General features: G+C 33.5%; 1 protein-coding gene across 1 annotated transcript in view; it reads left to right on the top strand.

Moving 5' to 3' along the window:
* The first annotated feature begins 4109 nt into the window (after positions 1-4109).
* Positions 4110-16982, top strand: part of LOC106130842 (uncharacterized) — a 63728-nt gene continuing 50855 nt past the window's right edge. Inside the window, exon 1 of the mRNA XM_013329772.2 lies at positions 4110-5903. Coding sequence (XP_013185226.2) covers positions 4595-5903 — 1309 coding nt within the window. The 5' untranslated portion in view covers positions 4110-4594. The remainder of the gene's footprint in view (positions 5904-16982) is intronic.

Below are 16982 nucleotides of genomic sequence, written 5' to 3' on the forward strand. Positions count from 1 at the left end.
ATGAAAGTGAACGTAAGTAAAACTAAAACACTGGTTTTTGAAATGGAGAAAGAAATGACAGCATGTAATATTTTGATTGGAGGAGAAAAAGTGGAGCAAGTGAAAGAGTTCGTATATCTAGGATCAAAGTTTACATCAGATGGCAAGTATGATAGTGATATTGAAAGGAGAGTGAACGCGGGGAACATGGTGAATGGAGCTTTGCATGCCTTTATGAGCAGTCAGAAACTATCCAAAAAGGCTCGACTGGCTGTGCACAGGGGCGTGTTGGTCCCGACATTAATGTATGGGAGTGAAAGTTGGGTATGGCAAAAGAAGCATGAAAGCAGAATAAATGCAGTGGAAATGAGAGCGTTAAGGAGTATGATGGGTGTGAAATTGAGTGACAGGATAAGGAACAGCGTGATAAGGGAATGTTGTGATGTGAAAGAAGATGTAGTTACAGGAATAGAAAAGGGTATGTTAAGATGGTTCGGTCATGTGGAGAGGATGAATGAAAGCAGGTTGACTAAGCAGATATACAAGGAGAGTGTGGAGGGAAAGGTCGGAGTGGGAAGACCTAGACGAACGTATCGTCATTCATACCTAATGAAAAGGTTTTAAAATATTTAGTAGAAGCTGCTTCGGCACACGTCTCTGTCTGTGTTACATAAAAAGCACACACAGATAATTGTGGTAGTATGGTGCATTGTAACGGTGAAAGAATTTTAATGAACGCTTTAGTATTTTCGAAAAATCCTTACAAACAAACAAACAATCAAACTCACAAACTAGGTATTACTTTATAATATTGGTTATTTAATATCAACAGTAAATTGAAAAATATTGCTTAGCTATAGGTTGCTTCAAAGATTGTACATATTTATTTTTGGTGCAATAAAGCGGCCATTCCGCTTACTTATATTACTTGCTTATATCTTTGCAATAATATGCTTTTAATAATATCTATGATTATTAAGAAAGTCTATGATGCGTGTTCTAACGATGAACAATTAATCAAACTAATGAGATCGCTCTATCAATCCAAGGTTCCTGTTTGCTAAAAATAAATAATATTCGGCATTGTAACGTGGCCATTTGGCATGTAATGAATTTGTTTGATAACCTGTAACGATTTCCTATCAACATTTAGTCTGGCACAAGAATACTATCAAATACTTACTATATTTAATAGTATAACTGTAACGCATGATTTTATCTCCGCGTAGAAAAGAAAATAAATGATTTATAATCGTTTATTTTCTGACCATTAAAAAAAAACAATTTTATCTTCGGTGTTCGAACGATTAAGTTGCCCGGCTAAAATCCGCAAGTAATGCTTGTCGATAACCTGCACGTTCAGGCAACTGAATGTGTAACTATGATTCAATATGAGTAGGGTTCCCCCGCAAAGGTTGCGGAGATCAGATGGGAGTCGCTTCGTGTAAAAACCTGACCAAACCAATCCAGGACCCATGGTCAAGGGTTTACGCCGTGTGAGTAGTAAGTGTGTAGTAAGTGAGTAGTAAGTGTAGTAACAGGGACTTTGTCCAAGAGGAAAAAATAACAATTTTAGGCTATGAGATGCCATGCCATATAACTCAGCATCCTAGCCTCTTTAGTTCCAATTGTATCCCCACATCGCTGGAGAGGAACCTGGGCTCCGCCTGTACCCACGATCCTGGACTAGGTAGGTCAGATTTTCTCACGAAGCGACTCCCGTTTTACCTCCGCAACCTTTGCAATCTTTGCAGGAGGACCTAACTCTACATTTTAAGTCATACCTAACCCTACATTTTTAGCCATACCTAACCCTACATTTTTAAGTCATTCATACCTAACCCTACATTTTTAGTCATTTGCATTCACGCTTTGTGATAGACAAGGACTTTACCGTTCGACCGTTCGACCACCGACGCCCTCAGATGATAGTATGGAGTGAAGCCATGCTATAGACTTCATTATATTCGAACATGCATTAAATTGATTTTTGACTCGGTCACGCGATGAAAGTTCATTATTATATGTGCAATCACTTCAAGTGCAATCAACGCTATTACTGGTATTTTAAAGTCTATGGCACTAGCGTGTTCAACTTATAAGCAGATTTTAAATAAATGCAGTGGGAATGAGAGCGTTAAGGAGTATTATGGGTGTGAAATTGAGTGACCGGATAAGGAACAGCGTGATAAGGGAATGTTGTGATGTGAAAGAAGATGTAGTTACAGGAATAGAAAAGGGTATGTTAAGATGGTGCGGTCATGTGGAGAGGATGAATGAAAGCAGGCTGACTAAGCAGATATACAAGGAGAGTGTGGAGGGAAAGGTCGGAGTGGGAAGACCTAGACGAACGTATCTTGATCAAATTAAGGACGTCCTGGTAAATGGTCAGGTCAAAAGTACCCCAAACCGCCGAGCTTGCAAGAAGAGAGTTATGAATGTTGATGAAGCGAAGGAAGTATGCAGAGATCGTGGCAAGTGGAAAGAGGTAGTCTCTGCCTACCCCTCCAGGAAAGAGGCATGATTTTATGTATGTATGTATATATGTAATTATCTTATTTCACTAATTCCTAAAAATCGGTAGAAATGGCTTTGAAACTACTGAAATGATCTGTAATTTGTAACGGCCTCTGTGGCGCAGCGGTAGTACGCTTGTCTGTAACACCGGAGGTGTCGGGTTTGAATACCGGCAGGGCATGATGAGAAAAGAACTTTTTCTGTAGGCCTGGGTCTTGGATGTTTATCTATATAGGTATTTATTATAAAATATAGTATTGTTGAGTTAGTATCTCGTAACACAAGTTTCGAACTTACTTCGAGGCTAACTCAATCTGTGTAATTTGTCCCGTATATATTTATTTATTTATTATTTATTTGATGTAAGTAAAAATTAAGGGGATTTTAGAGTTACGCGAGGGGGTCATCTTTCTTAAGTAACCTTATAATAGTTCAATAGTTCAAATTCCACGTTCAGCTTAATGGTAAAATTCAGATTCAAATAATGACAGGTTGCTAGCCCGTGGCCTGAAAAAAGAATCTAAAGTTTATAATCATATCCCTTAGTCGCCTTTTACGACATCCATGGGACAGAGATAAAGCAGTCCTATTCTTTTTTATATTGGTGGCTGGAACCACACGGCACAAATGTGCCCTTATTCAAATAGCAATTCTAGTTCTGTTACCAAGCAGATCAGTTTAATCTATTGTGAGCCGAATTAATATGACCCGGGGTCGATCAGGCCTATTAATAAAGCTCGTTAACATGAACGTTGGGGCAGCCTGAATACCCAGAATTGTCCGTTATTTGGTAAATGTGGAGTGACGTAACTAGGGTATGTCTCACTTAGGTTCACTTGTCTTAGTAGGTACCCTTGCTTTCATATATCAAATGATTCAAGAACTTAAACTATTTATACTATTGAAAAGATGGCAAGTATGACTACTGCCAACTTACAAAAAAATTTATTATAAACCATGTTTTTTTTAATGCGTCATTGTACAGTTACATAGAAAAGTAAACCATCTTTCATATGTCCACGATACATAATATGACCCCCTGTACATACAAAATTATGTAATGTTATTTGTTGGCGTATGAAAAAGTAACAAGCGGCACTCTTGATGACCGATTGCACACTGAATTATACGATTAAATGGAAAGGTAAAAATGCTGACAGTGAACGATGCCACCTCGTTCAATAAAATCAACGTGGAATGAAAGAATCTGTCTCTTTTTCAACAAATTAAATTTTATGTTCAAACGTTTGGACTCTCTTAAGAGTCAATGTATACATAATATGATTAAGTTTTCCTTGTTACTTACATACTGTATTTATCTATTAAGGTTGAACAAGGCGTTCGCTTTAAATATAAAAAAGGAAATAAAATAAAACTTTAACCATAAAAGCCTAACACGCGAACATCTGTGCGCTTGCGCATGGTCGCGACGCGGGCATGGTCAAACGGAAAACTGTGTCAGTGTGAACAGTTGTTACGTTTACCTTACGTCACGTTCAGCCGCAAACGTAGGTTCAAGGCGTCCTCAAGGGGAGCCGAGATCGCCGTCTCGTTCCTTCTCTATTAATAGCACCTAGCGTCTATTCAGGCGTTTGTTTCTCAGTCTAGCAATGTCCGGAGGCGCGCACGTCGAAATCCTAACGCGACCCTCCCAAAAAGTGGCGCGAAAGAAAAGTCCACGGGAGAGGGAAGTGCTGAAATCACCCTTATAAATCCGACCCAATTTAATTTTGTCTAGAACTAGTGCATACAATTATAGAGTAAACTCATCAGACGTTACAATTGCGCGCAATCCGTGAACTTATGCAATAGTTTTCAACATCTAATGCTAGTAACAAAATGATGTTCAGTTATCATGTACGTTTGTTGTGCCCGGGAGTGTATCGCTCAAATTAAATCTGTGTTACGTTATTTACGTGCAAAAAACAAAATTGACATTGGTGCTATTTGAGGTGGATGCCGAAGTGTCTGGCAAAATGCCAAAATTCAAACGAACAGCTGACTGTAAACAAACAAATTAGCAAACAATCTTACGGCATTCTACACATTTTTACACAAATGTGTCGAATGTGTACCAAAATAAAGAAAAGTGGTAGTAATGGCTGAAAAAGACGCCTCGAGTGATAGTGATGGTCCTATAATAGACGACAATGTTATAAGAATTCAATTGCGAAAACCATGTCAAAGGAAATGGGAACTCCGGACGCGAAATCATTCACTGGGAAATAAATTCCCTACGATACAACTTTTTGATTGTGACGGCAACCTTCTCGTTGAAACAAATGACGAGAATATATCCATAAAGAGTTCTGATTTTGACGATTGCGCTTTAAGAAGTACTCAATCGTTGAGAGGATTGAAGGATTATAAACACTTTATTAATAAGAACGGTATAAGAAAACACAATACAATCTCAGGTGATAAAGTCTACACCCGTGTCTACAGGACCCCTGCGAACAAAAACAATAGTAGAGAAAATGGTTATATTATAAACGATGGTAGCAGTGTCGTAAATATTCCAAGCAAACTCGCATTAAACAATAACTTTCCTAATTTGCAAGTAAACAGTCCGGAGACCACCCCATTTCACTCTGAAGGTGTGAGTGATATAAGCAGTTATAAAAGTTCCGACAACGAAACTTGTGAAGATGCGAAACAAACATTTCAGAACGACATACCAAATGAAATTAAATTTGATACGAACAGTTCAGAGGCTTTAAATAGATCGAATAACTCACCTGTCTCGTCTCTAAGTGAAATCGATCAATCAATCGAAAACTCTCAATATGATGAAAACGAAATCTTCACGGGGTTACATAAATCAAAATCATGCAATGACAACGCACTACGTGATAGTACAAATGAATTCGCGAAAGACGGAATATATCGCTCTAAATCCGGGGTAGTATATCAACCACCACACAATAAGATATCATTCCTGAACACTTATTTAAAGAGCTTACCTGCTAGAATGAACTGTAATCCGGATTGGTTTACTTTACACCGACACTCGATAAAATCCTCTCAAGATTCCATCGCGTCGGTGAAGCGCGGGGAATTGCCCGAATTCCCCCCTGAAAAAGCGTGGCGCGTTTGTAAAATAGGCGAAAGCACGTCTGACAATGAATTCATTAATATTCCTACGGATGTCGCGGCGAATTGCGAGATGAAAAAGCGTTTAAAAATGTATAGACGTGGTTTATCGGAAATCGAGACCAGGCAGAGAGTTTTCGACGAATTATCGAAAAAACGAAGCAATTCCGTGAATGGTATCGTCAAGATAGTCAACACTTCGTCCTCTGAAAGCATTGATGAGGCTGATGTTGTTCTCAACCGACTCAAAAGGAGGATACTTAAGAACAAAATGAGAGAGAAAAGACGCAGCCTTGGTGAAAAATTCCAATTTGGTAAGTAGGCTCCATTTCTTGAAAATTCTAGACTTGACTTATCACATATACTTTTACCATATACTTATTTTTTTTTGTTGCAATGAATATAAGAACTGTGCGCCATCATTCAGCTGTAAAATGTATAATTGGTCTTTATTTAACATTACATATAAGAAACTTCAAACTATTTAAGGTTTACGATATCGGTAGACCTGTCAGGCCTAAAACAGGCCTAAGACAAAAGGTTGTCGATAATTTTATTGCAACACACGCAACTCGCAATTGTAGCTTAAAATACAAGGGAAAAATATTAGTCATGACTTTAGTATCTTTGTGTAAAATAATTCATTATATAATTACAATATTCAGTAAAAAGAGTGCACATACTAATAACTTTTGGAAAAACTATCAGTCGTTTGAAGGTTACCTACGTAATAGCGAGTTAAAAAGCACTGTTCTCATTTTACAGAAGCTATAACGATATACATTTTTCATGGAAACAGAAAGTTTAGGATTCCGTATCAATAATCGAAAATCATTTATTATAGAAAAAGTATAGAAAAAGCACATACTAATATAATATTGCCGATATGCCGGTTTTACACTTTTCAGCCCACTGTCTGAACAGAAATTTTCATATTTATGTTCTTACGTCAATTTTAATAACCATTCATATCAACCAAAGTACCTAATAGTTTACTGTCTTAAAGTCTCCAAGATAAATTTGAGCTAAGAGGTACACACAGACATAGAATCTGGTCATTTAGATACTTTGAATTTTAAAGACTTGGTTGAACACAGTCATCGAGTGCAGTGTAAGTTATTATACATTTATATTAAACATTTATATTAACATATATCAAATGGCAATGCTGCCAGCCTTCTGGGCACGGTCCCGAAGGTTGATGCTATGCAGGGGCTGAACAATTTGTAAAATTTACATAAGTTTGTAATCATTAGGTTATTAAGATATTGTTTAATTCAAAAATTAGAAAAGATAATTTATATTAATGAAATAAATATTATATATTTTAATTTGAAGTAGGCTTATTATAACGAGTATCACATAATTATCCTCCTGGCGTAACTTTTAGCATTGATTAACAATTAAATGCATGTGTATCACTCGAAAAGAGTCAGACATATGGCCGAAGTAGGATTAAATCTTTTTCAGTTAAAAATAGTTGAGGTGGCATTATAAATGAAAATGGCATGCTATGCAATGAAAATCACAAAATCGCGACTCGAACTTGACATTTTATCGCAATATAGTCTACATTAAAGCTGATAACATCTATTAAACTAGGTTGGACATTAAGTTCCATACCTTACAGTGTACTTACTATTTTAATGAAAATGCATGTTAGCTACAAAAAAATGGCATTAGATTATATCTGCACTTTATTCCCATTAACATCTTTATCTATAAAACTACCATAGGAACAATGATTTAGATTATCTAGATATGCAAAAAAAAGTACACGTAATGAAAATATGAATACAAAAGACATAGAATATATTTATATATTATAATATTGTGAAGTTGACGTTGTTAAAGAAAATGCTGCAGTGCAGTTTGTTACCGCTTCTTCTGCACTGACGCCTTGGAAGTGGCAGTAAACTTAGTTTTTAAGTAATTTATTTGACGTCAACCAATGTTGTTAAACCACACGTTTTGACAATTATTAAGCGATATATAGTATCCTATAGTAATGAATAAAAAATTAGAATTTTTTAATTTTGAATTTGAATAGGATATACGCACATTAAAATAACTTAAACTTACACAATTAATTACTAAAAACGGTAACCTTGTGTGAACATTTCGCATAAAAAATTACAACAAAACGTGCCGTTTTGTTGAAATGTCGCATATAAGTGTTTATTATAAATATTAATGTCAAATCCGTAAATTTACATCCATATATACATTACTTCTACATTCTTAATTGACTAGACAGAGCCAACAGCCTCAAAAAGATGAAAAATAAAACACGTTTAGCTGAATGACTTACTATTGGAATTAACTTTTAAAAAATTTACAAGAAGAAAAGCTACTGGAACACACTTTATTTAAAACAAAGTTGCTGTTGTCCCGTATCAATAATACCCATAACAATATCCACTAAAGCACTGAAGCCATTCTTATTAATGTATTAAATTGATGTCCTAGGTTGTCATTATATACAATTGTATTTTCAGGTGGCAATTCCTGAAAAAGCAATAGTTGTTTACATCCTACTACATGCATGACATATTTTAAGTGTCATATTTTGAAAGTTAATATTGAATAACCGAAATATCATAAATTATACAAAAAATAAAAAAAATCTTAAACAATGAATATTCTCTACACACTATTTTGTGTTAATGAAATTGTTAATATCAACCAAATTTCTAAAATCACTGTTGTGGCTGCTGGTATTGCCAACTCAATTTTCTATCACAATGATGTCACTTTAGCAGTTTGGGGGACGAATAATAAATACGTGACAAAATTTCTTCAAAAATATGATGGCCTCGTAGTTACAACACAAGTATCTACTGATAAAAAATTTGCTTCACTAAAGCGTCTCAATTTCAAACAAATTATATTTTTTATTAATACACCTGAACAATTCGAAAAATATACAAATCTAACTTACCAGTTTAAAAGCAGATACAAAGCTATCAAAGCAATAGTTATTGTTACTGCAGATGTCAATACTACGACGCTGGCAGAAAATGCTTGGAAACAAGACATAGGTGATGCTGTGTTTTTGATTGAAAAAGAGTCAGATATCTCTATCAGTACATATTTTCCATTTAGGAGCTACAACTGCAGTGACTACACCCCCATAAATATAAAATCAGTAGGAGATGTAAAACTTGCATTATTGAAAAAATATCGAAACTATAATAAGTGCCCAATAAAAACAACAATATTCAATAATATTATGACATTCATATTTGAAAATGACAACGGAACTATCTCAGACATCACGGGTGCTGATGCTACAATTATATTTACAATATTTGATGCTCTTAATGCAACAATGGAAATAGTTTCAGTTTTGAAAAATGATGTACCACGAAATTATGTTCATAGTGCTTTTAAAGATTTAATTAATCGGAAATCGGATATTTTTTTATCATCACTTTCATTAAATATTGACAGGTATCAAGTAGCTCAGATGTCTTCAATTTATAGGTTTGTAGATATAAGCTGGATCTTGCCAAATTTACCTGTGGTGTACCCTATTGGCGAAATTTTAAATCCGTTGTTTAACAACGTCACTCCTTTGCTTGGCATTTGTTTCACTATATTTGTTTTGGTTACAAAAATTATCGAAAGGTTTAAGAAACATAAAATTTCTTCTAAAACCGACATACTTTTTGATTCTTACCAAATATTTTTGGGACAGGAAGCTCGCTTTGAAACAAAGTCATCGTTACTTAACAGTATGTTCATATTGTGGATATGGTTTAGCACAGTTGTTCGTTTGGTATATCAGAGTGACCTTACAAGTGGTCTGCAAACACAAATATCTCGTAAAAGTTTCAAAGATTTCGCTGAAGCCAACGAGATCATACCCGATTATGGAGGAGTTATAGCATTCAAAGGTTTTGTGAATGGCACATCTATAGAAAAAAAGTATCAAATTATACCTTTAAATAATACAAGGAAAAGCATTAATCAAATTATTAAAGGTAAGAGATTTTTAATGATTTTTGACGTAACAAGTTTATATCAAACATATAGAAACATCACTATCGTAGAAAATCCATTGGCATCAGTGGGTGCATGTTTTTATATGCGTGCAGGGTGGCAAGGAGCAGAAAGATTTGATATCTTGCTTACACGCGTGACTGAATCAGGATTGGTAGATAGAATATTTATGAGACCAAAATGGAAGTCCGATACAATTGTCGAGACCCAAAATGCAAAGCCATTGAAAATGTCTTCACTTCTAGTAATTTTCGTGGGTTACATACTTTTAATTTTATTATGCTTCGTTGTATTTGTAGGAGAAATTGTTTACTATAAAGTAAAAAGAGATTCGAATATTCCCTTCTAAAATATTTTGATTATCGGAAAAGAAATCCGCACGCCATATTATTGAATACAAGTGAAAAAAAAGTACTTTTATGTGTAAAATTCAAGTTAGCGGTACTTACTTACGGAATAAATGATTTCTATAAAAATATTACGGACATGAAATTGAATAGAATGAAAAGAAAAAAAAGTACGTGTATAATGTATTGACTTAATAAATTCTGTTTATTTTGTTATCAACATGCCACTAATAATGATACCTAATTTTATGTTAAGCTGAGAGTTTGTCAATAAACGCATGATATAAAATATTAGTTTTTGACCACTATATGCTAGTTTCACCATAGTCTGAATGTAACAAAAAGTGTCAGAAGGTGCTCCTTGATATTGAAATGTATCTATTTATTATGCTTATGGTGATCAAAATTATGGTCATTCAACACACAGAAAGTTCAAATATCACTGATGTTGCTGTTTCTATTGCGAATATAATGTTTCACCAAAACGATTTCACTTTAGCGATTTGGAGTCAGTCGAATAATAATCTTATGACAAATTTCCTTGAAGATTATAATGGTCTTATAGTTACAAGTCAAGCATCTTCAGAAGAAACTCTTAAGCCACTAAAAGATCTTAATTATAAACAAATATTATATTTCGTTGATACGCCACAACAATTTAAAAACCTCTTAAATCTGACTTACGAGTATAAAAGTAAATTAAAAGCAGTAAAAGCAATTGTTATGTTAAGCAAAGAACTAAGTTTTGAATCACTTGCAGAAAATGCTTGGAATTATGATGTCGGAGATGCAGTATTTTTATACGAAAAAGAACAGCACGTTTCTATAAGTACTTATTTCCCATATAGAAGTAAAGATTGCAACGATTACACACCAATAATAATCAACTCGGTCGACGAAGTACCTACTTATCTATGGCGGAAAAATCTAAACTATAACCAATGCCCTATAAAAGCAACATTATTCAATAATATGATGACATTTATGTTCATAGAAGATAATGGGATCGTTAAAAACATAACAGGTGTTGATGCAGTTATCATTCAAACTATATATGATGCCTTTAATGCTTCGTTGAAAGTAACATCAGTCTTGAAAAATGATACACCAAAAAATTATGCATATATCGCATTTATTGATTTAATCAATCGTGAATCTGACATTTTTTTGCCCTCACTATCTGTTAACATTGAGAGATACAGAACAGTTCAAATGTCTTCGATATATCGATTTGTAGATATAAGCTGGATCTGCCCAAAACTACCCGTGGTTTACCCAATTGGTAAAATTTTGGATCCTTTATTTAATAACGTGACTCCAATACTTGGTATATGTTTTGTTGTATTTGTCATTGTTGCTAAAATTATTAGCAGATTGAAAAAACATATAATTGGCTCAGAAACGAATATACTTTTAGATTCTTATCAAATTTTCTTGGGCCAAGAAGCCCCTTTTGAAACTAAATCATCATTACTCAATAGTTTGTTCGTAATATGGATATGGTCTAGTACCGTCGTTCGTTTGGTATATCAGAGTGATTTAACAAGCGGTCTGCAAACCGAAATTTCACAAGTGAGGTTTAAAGATTTTGCCGATGCAAATAAAGTCGTACGCGATTACGGAGGAGTTATAGCATTCAAAAGTTTTGTGGCTGGTACACCTTTAGAAAATAACTACCAACTTATACCTTTAAATGTTGTAAAATCATATATTTATGGTATTATGGAAGGTAAGAAATTCTTAATGCTTCTTGATGTTACAAGTCTTTACCAAAACAATAAAAATGTAGAGATCGTGGAAAAGCCAATAGCTTCAGTAGGGGCGAGTTACTATATCCGTCCAGGTTGGCCAGGGGCTGAAAGATTTGACACATTACTTCAACGTGTTATAGAATCAGGGTTGGTAGACAGAGTTTACGAGAGACCAGAATGGAAGTCGAATGCCATAAGTGAAACTCAAGAAGCAAAGCCGTTAAAAATGAAATCACTGCTGGTAATTTTTGTAGGATACATTATTTTGGTCTCATCATGCATCGTTGTTTTTATAGGAGAAATATTATATTTTAAATTTACAATGAGGAATATATTACCTTACGTTGACTAATTCAAACTTATATATTCATGATTATATAAATATAAAATTTGTAGTGCACACTTGCATAGGTTTCGCACATATTTTAATCAAGTTTTGATAAAGTTTCGTCTTCAATAAGTAGGTTTTACTTTTATTTAAGAATTTTTATAAACGATAGATTTCATGATTTGGCTTTTGATTGCTTCGCATTGCACAATGGTAGATGGATCTTATCTATATCTCAAATATTGAGCTGAATAACTTAAATTTTTATTAATTATAGTATTATTTTTAAGAGATGGTGGCCTTTGTATAACCGTAGTAACATTGCGTAACACAACTTTTCTAAATTAGCGCATACATATAGACAGAGAAAAAGCTTTACTTTTAAATATGTATAATAGTGATGAGCAACAATGTCAAAAAATGAAAGATTCATTTAGCACTTAAATAAAAATTGTCATAATAGTTGTAGGTCAAAGTAATATTCTTGTAATAATCACTTTTGAGACGAACAGAATGTTAAGGTTTAACATTAAATTAATTACTAACATTGTGTGTCACAACAATTTAATGTATTATGACACTGTGTTACATTTGACGTGTTATTTCATGTACAAATAAATGGACATTTGAAAGTGTTTTTTTTTTTGTGCTATTTTTATTTGATTTGCAAATTTCGGTACATATATTTATTTATTAAAAGTTTTTGCTCCTAAAATGTACAGATGGACTTAACGCCTTACGGCTATTAATTTCGGGTGTTCTAAATCCCTGAAAATTTATTATAATTTTTTTTATACTCAATTAGCTCAAATATTAAGCTTGCCTGCACCTCCGCTCTTGTTAGTTCACATGGAGAAATAGTTTAACTTAAACTATAGAACTCTATCATTTGAAGCAAAAAGTTGAAAATTCAATTAGATTTTGCTATAATGATAGAGAGAAAAATATCTTTTTACGAAATACCTAAAAACAATAACCCTTTCTGACGCAGTCGGGTAATAAATATCCATTTCACGGTAAAAGAGTGGCGGTCTATTGATTTATTTACATTTCTCCTACACAAATCACCACCCTCAATGGAAAGCTTCACAGAAATACCTGCCTACATTGCTATAAAACATACTCTTTTTATTATGATCCTCTTTACTTTTTATACATCTACTTAACTCTATTACGAATAGCGTTAGCTCGCGTAAAACGAATAATCTCGGTAATTTCAAATTTAGGATTTGATTAGATAAAATCCGCTCTTAGTACCTTCACTCCTAGATCACATAAATAGGCATGATAAATTTCTGTCAGTTAGTCACTCAATACAAGAAGAGTTATCCATTCCAAAGTGACTGACTGGCTGAAAGACAACGTAAATAATTTAATATAGATAGAATTAGTATAATTATCAGATTATATGTATTATATATTTGACGGCCTCTGTGGCTCAGCGGTAGTACGCTTGTCTGTGACACCGGAGGTCCCGGGTTCGAATCCCGGCCAGGGCATGATGAGAAAAGAACTTTTTCTGATTGTCCTGGGTCTTGGATGTGTATCTATATAAGTATTATATTATAAAATATAGTATCGTTGAGTTAGTATCTCGTAACACAAGTTTCGAACTTACTTCGAGGCTAACTCAATCAGTGTAATCTGTCCCGTATATATTTATTTATTTATTTATTTATTATTATCCGCCGAGCTTGCATGAAGATAGTTATGAATGTAGATGAAGCGAAGGAAGTATGCAGAGATCGTGGCAAGTGAAAAGAGGTAGTCTCTGCCTACCCCTCCGGGAAAGAGGCGTGATTTTATGTATGTATGTTTAATTTATGACAGAGTGATTCAGGTACCCGACTTGTTAGCTAAAATACCAGTTTTCCATCATAACGTGTACCAAAGTTATGACTCTTTTCTCAGCTACTTATAGGTGATAATAAAAAAATAAACATAAAAAAGCTTCTTTATTCCAGGTGACCAATGGTAATGACACGCAACAAATTGTTTTTGAAATCCTTTATTTCAATCATTAATGTAAATCTTTTATTTAACAAAGTATTCCAATTAAATAAGATTAATCAAATACATTCCATACAATACATAAATCATTATAAGATTCATTAAAATTCAATTAAAACATTATACTTATTCCATTGCTCGTTTTGTAATTAATAGTTGAATGAAAACCGATGCTCACACACGAGTAGGGAAAATATAGTTAACATTTAGAACACAACTCTTATTATTTCAATTAAATTTTTGTATTTAGCCTGAAATAATCAAATAATATTATTTTTCCGTGAAATTATCACGTTCAGTGAAGTGATTCACCTAAATAATACCTACGTAGTACCTACTTACACGCCATTCCCAAATGCAAAGAGCAAAGTTGTTATAATGAACGAACACCTACGCTTTCCATTATCGCTTGAGTTATTACAAATACTTAACTATGTTTCCACATAATGCTGAAATTTTTCTTTGACACATTACGTGGGTGAAACATTTTCTGTCAATTTTCCTCTTTTATGGAAACATGTTAAGGTATACCTTGCAAGATAAAACATAAATGGTGTTATGATGTGAAACACAAGATTTAATTTTTGATTTGATTAAGTTCAGTGAGACACTTTTCTTTCCACTCACTCACTATACCTATAATAATTTTAACAACAGAAATGCCTATTCAATTATTTTCCCCCTTAGTAGCATAATTTTATAGCAGATTGTCTGCTATGGTCTTTGTTTAAAAATCTTAGTTTTACTTAGTAATTATGTAGCACGCCATCTGTGGTTAAAACCAGCAACATTTTACTCCTAAGTGAGTAACTTAGAACTTGCTACTTCCTAATTCAGCGCGCTCTGCATGTACACTTTGGAACTATGTCAGTTTTGGTATAGTAAAAAGTTCCTTCAGTCATGCATGATACTAAATAGTACACAATACAGCCTGCGGCGCTAGTAAGTATAAATATAATAATATGATGCTATGCTAGCTACCTAACCTATATGTTTAAACCACGGAATTCTTAATTTCCTTTTTCTAATTTCTGTGATATGATAACATAAGTAGGTGCCTTATTAGGTGTTTATTAGTCCGTGAAATATTTTATTGAACTGGGCTCCTATACTGGTCTAATAGCAAAGAAAACCCTTGTTTACAAGCTGCTTATCGCGAACTTAGTAAACTTCAAAAATCTTATATACTTAATTTGCGTTTTTCTCTCACACGCTAGTCTGTTACTAACTCTGAATCAAAACTGGTAATTAGTCATTATAAAAAATATGGTCGAATTGCGAAACTCCTCCGTAAAAAAAACATTAAAATTAATTTAGGTAATACACAAACCACAGCAAAAGTGATTTACTTAATTTTCTGACAAATGACTTGTAACCTTGTTAGGGATATTCACGATCAAGGTTTTTCAGTTTGACCGCAGAACGCTGGTAATGAGTCAAAAAATTGGCGGCAGGCCAAGACGTCTGCAACTAACAGCTATTCTGTACTCCTGTGGAGATTTCACACATATTGTTAACAATATTATACAAAAATAAGAAAGCTGATATTTTTGGTTTATTTTTATGTATGATAAAAAAAAATCTAAGAATCGTGGCTAGTGAAAAGATACCTATACCTACTTCCTACAATTCCGACAATTAAACTTAATTTTATGTAAGTATGTAATGATACCTTTCGGCTAGATTCGAAACGATACTCGTATATAAATAAAAAAAATTACAGGCGGCTTTGTTATTATTGTCTCATGTATTTTCATCCTTCAAAATTTTTCGACCGGCTGGGTGTCGTTGCATTAGGTGAATGTGCATAATTCTAAGTCGCGTCGAACGACATCCTATTCTTATAATCACGTTTGTAATATCGTAATGAAGCTCCCGGAGTGAAAAACATAACAATGGAGGGTGCAATCAACAAAAATGAAAGATAAAATCATTAGAACAGCGCACTATTTATCCTGATTGCGTCGTTACTCGGCTGAATTCCCGAGGTATCAACTAAAGAACCGGACCGGAAACTGGATGATTTGCATAAATTTGTAGGTAGTAGTTATTCTCACCAAACTAACCAAATAAAATTGATACATGGCTGTGGTGTTGTTAGAAGTAATTAGAACCTGTTGACTTGCTTGATTATTAATAATTATAAAAAACTTTTATTTAAGTGCCCATAAAAGATCAAAATAAAATTTTAAATCACATTAACCACATTCATTTATGATTTTACAGAATTGAAATTATAATAAAAGCTTATCGCGATGCCTAGAAGAAATCTTTACATATTCAGTCAGATGTAATTTTTGAGATTGAATTTACAAATTGAAATTTTGTTACGTGTCTAAAATTTCATAGTGTGCTAGACTAGTTCGAACACCATGACATTTAGCACATATATTTTGTTGAGTATAAAAGGACAGTGTTTTTTTTTAAGGTAAGTTCCTACTCAGAGCTTTTAGTGAAATAGTTTATTAAATAAACCTGAATTCAAGCTGAAAATGTTAAAGTCCCACAGGAGAATAAATTTTAAATTGCGGTAGCTGTATGTTGATGCCTAAAAGGACAAGGCCACAGGTCAAGGCCAAGCGAAATATGCCTCTATTTCTGCCTATCGTCTATTTTAAAATAACTAAAGTATTTTTCCAGAAAATTCATAGGGAGCAATTAAGGAAGATTAGCAAAAACCAAAAAATCTATTTTTAGAATATTCGTCTTTCTTTCTGTCTTAATATCAGTCAATTAAATTTAATTAGGAGCTTTGTCAAAACTTTGTTTCGTCAAAATCGGTTAAGGGAAATAGAAGTTATGATCCACTGAAAATTGACTTCAATTAATTTATCAATATCAATAATGACAACATTCTGCAGTCTCTATTCAATTTTAATAAAAAAATATACATTGAATGTAAGCATATAATTTAGTTACATAAAATCTCAATTTAACTCGCTAACATTATTA

This window comes from Amyelois transitella, chromosome 14, assembly GCF_032362555.1.
Source record: "Amyelois transitella isolate CPQ chromosome 14, ilAmyTran1.1, whole genome shotgun sequence".
Classification (NCBI taxonomy): Eukaryota; Metazoa; Arthropoda; class Insecta; order Lepidoptera; family Pyralidae; genus Amyelois; species Amyelois transitella.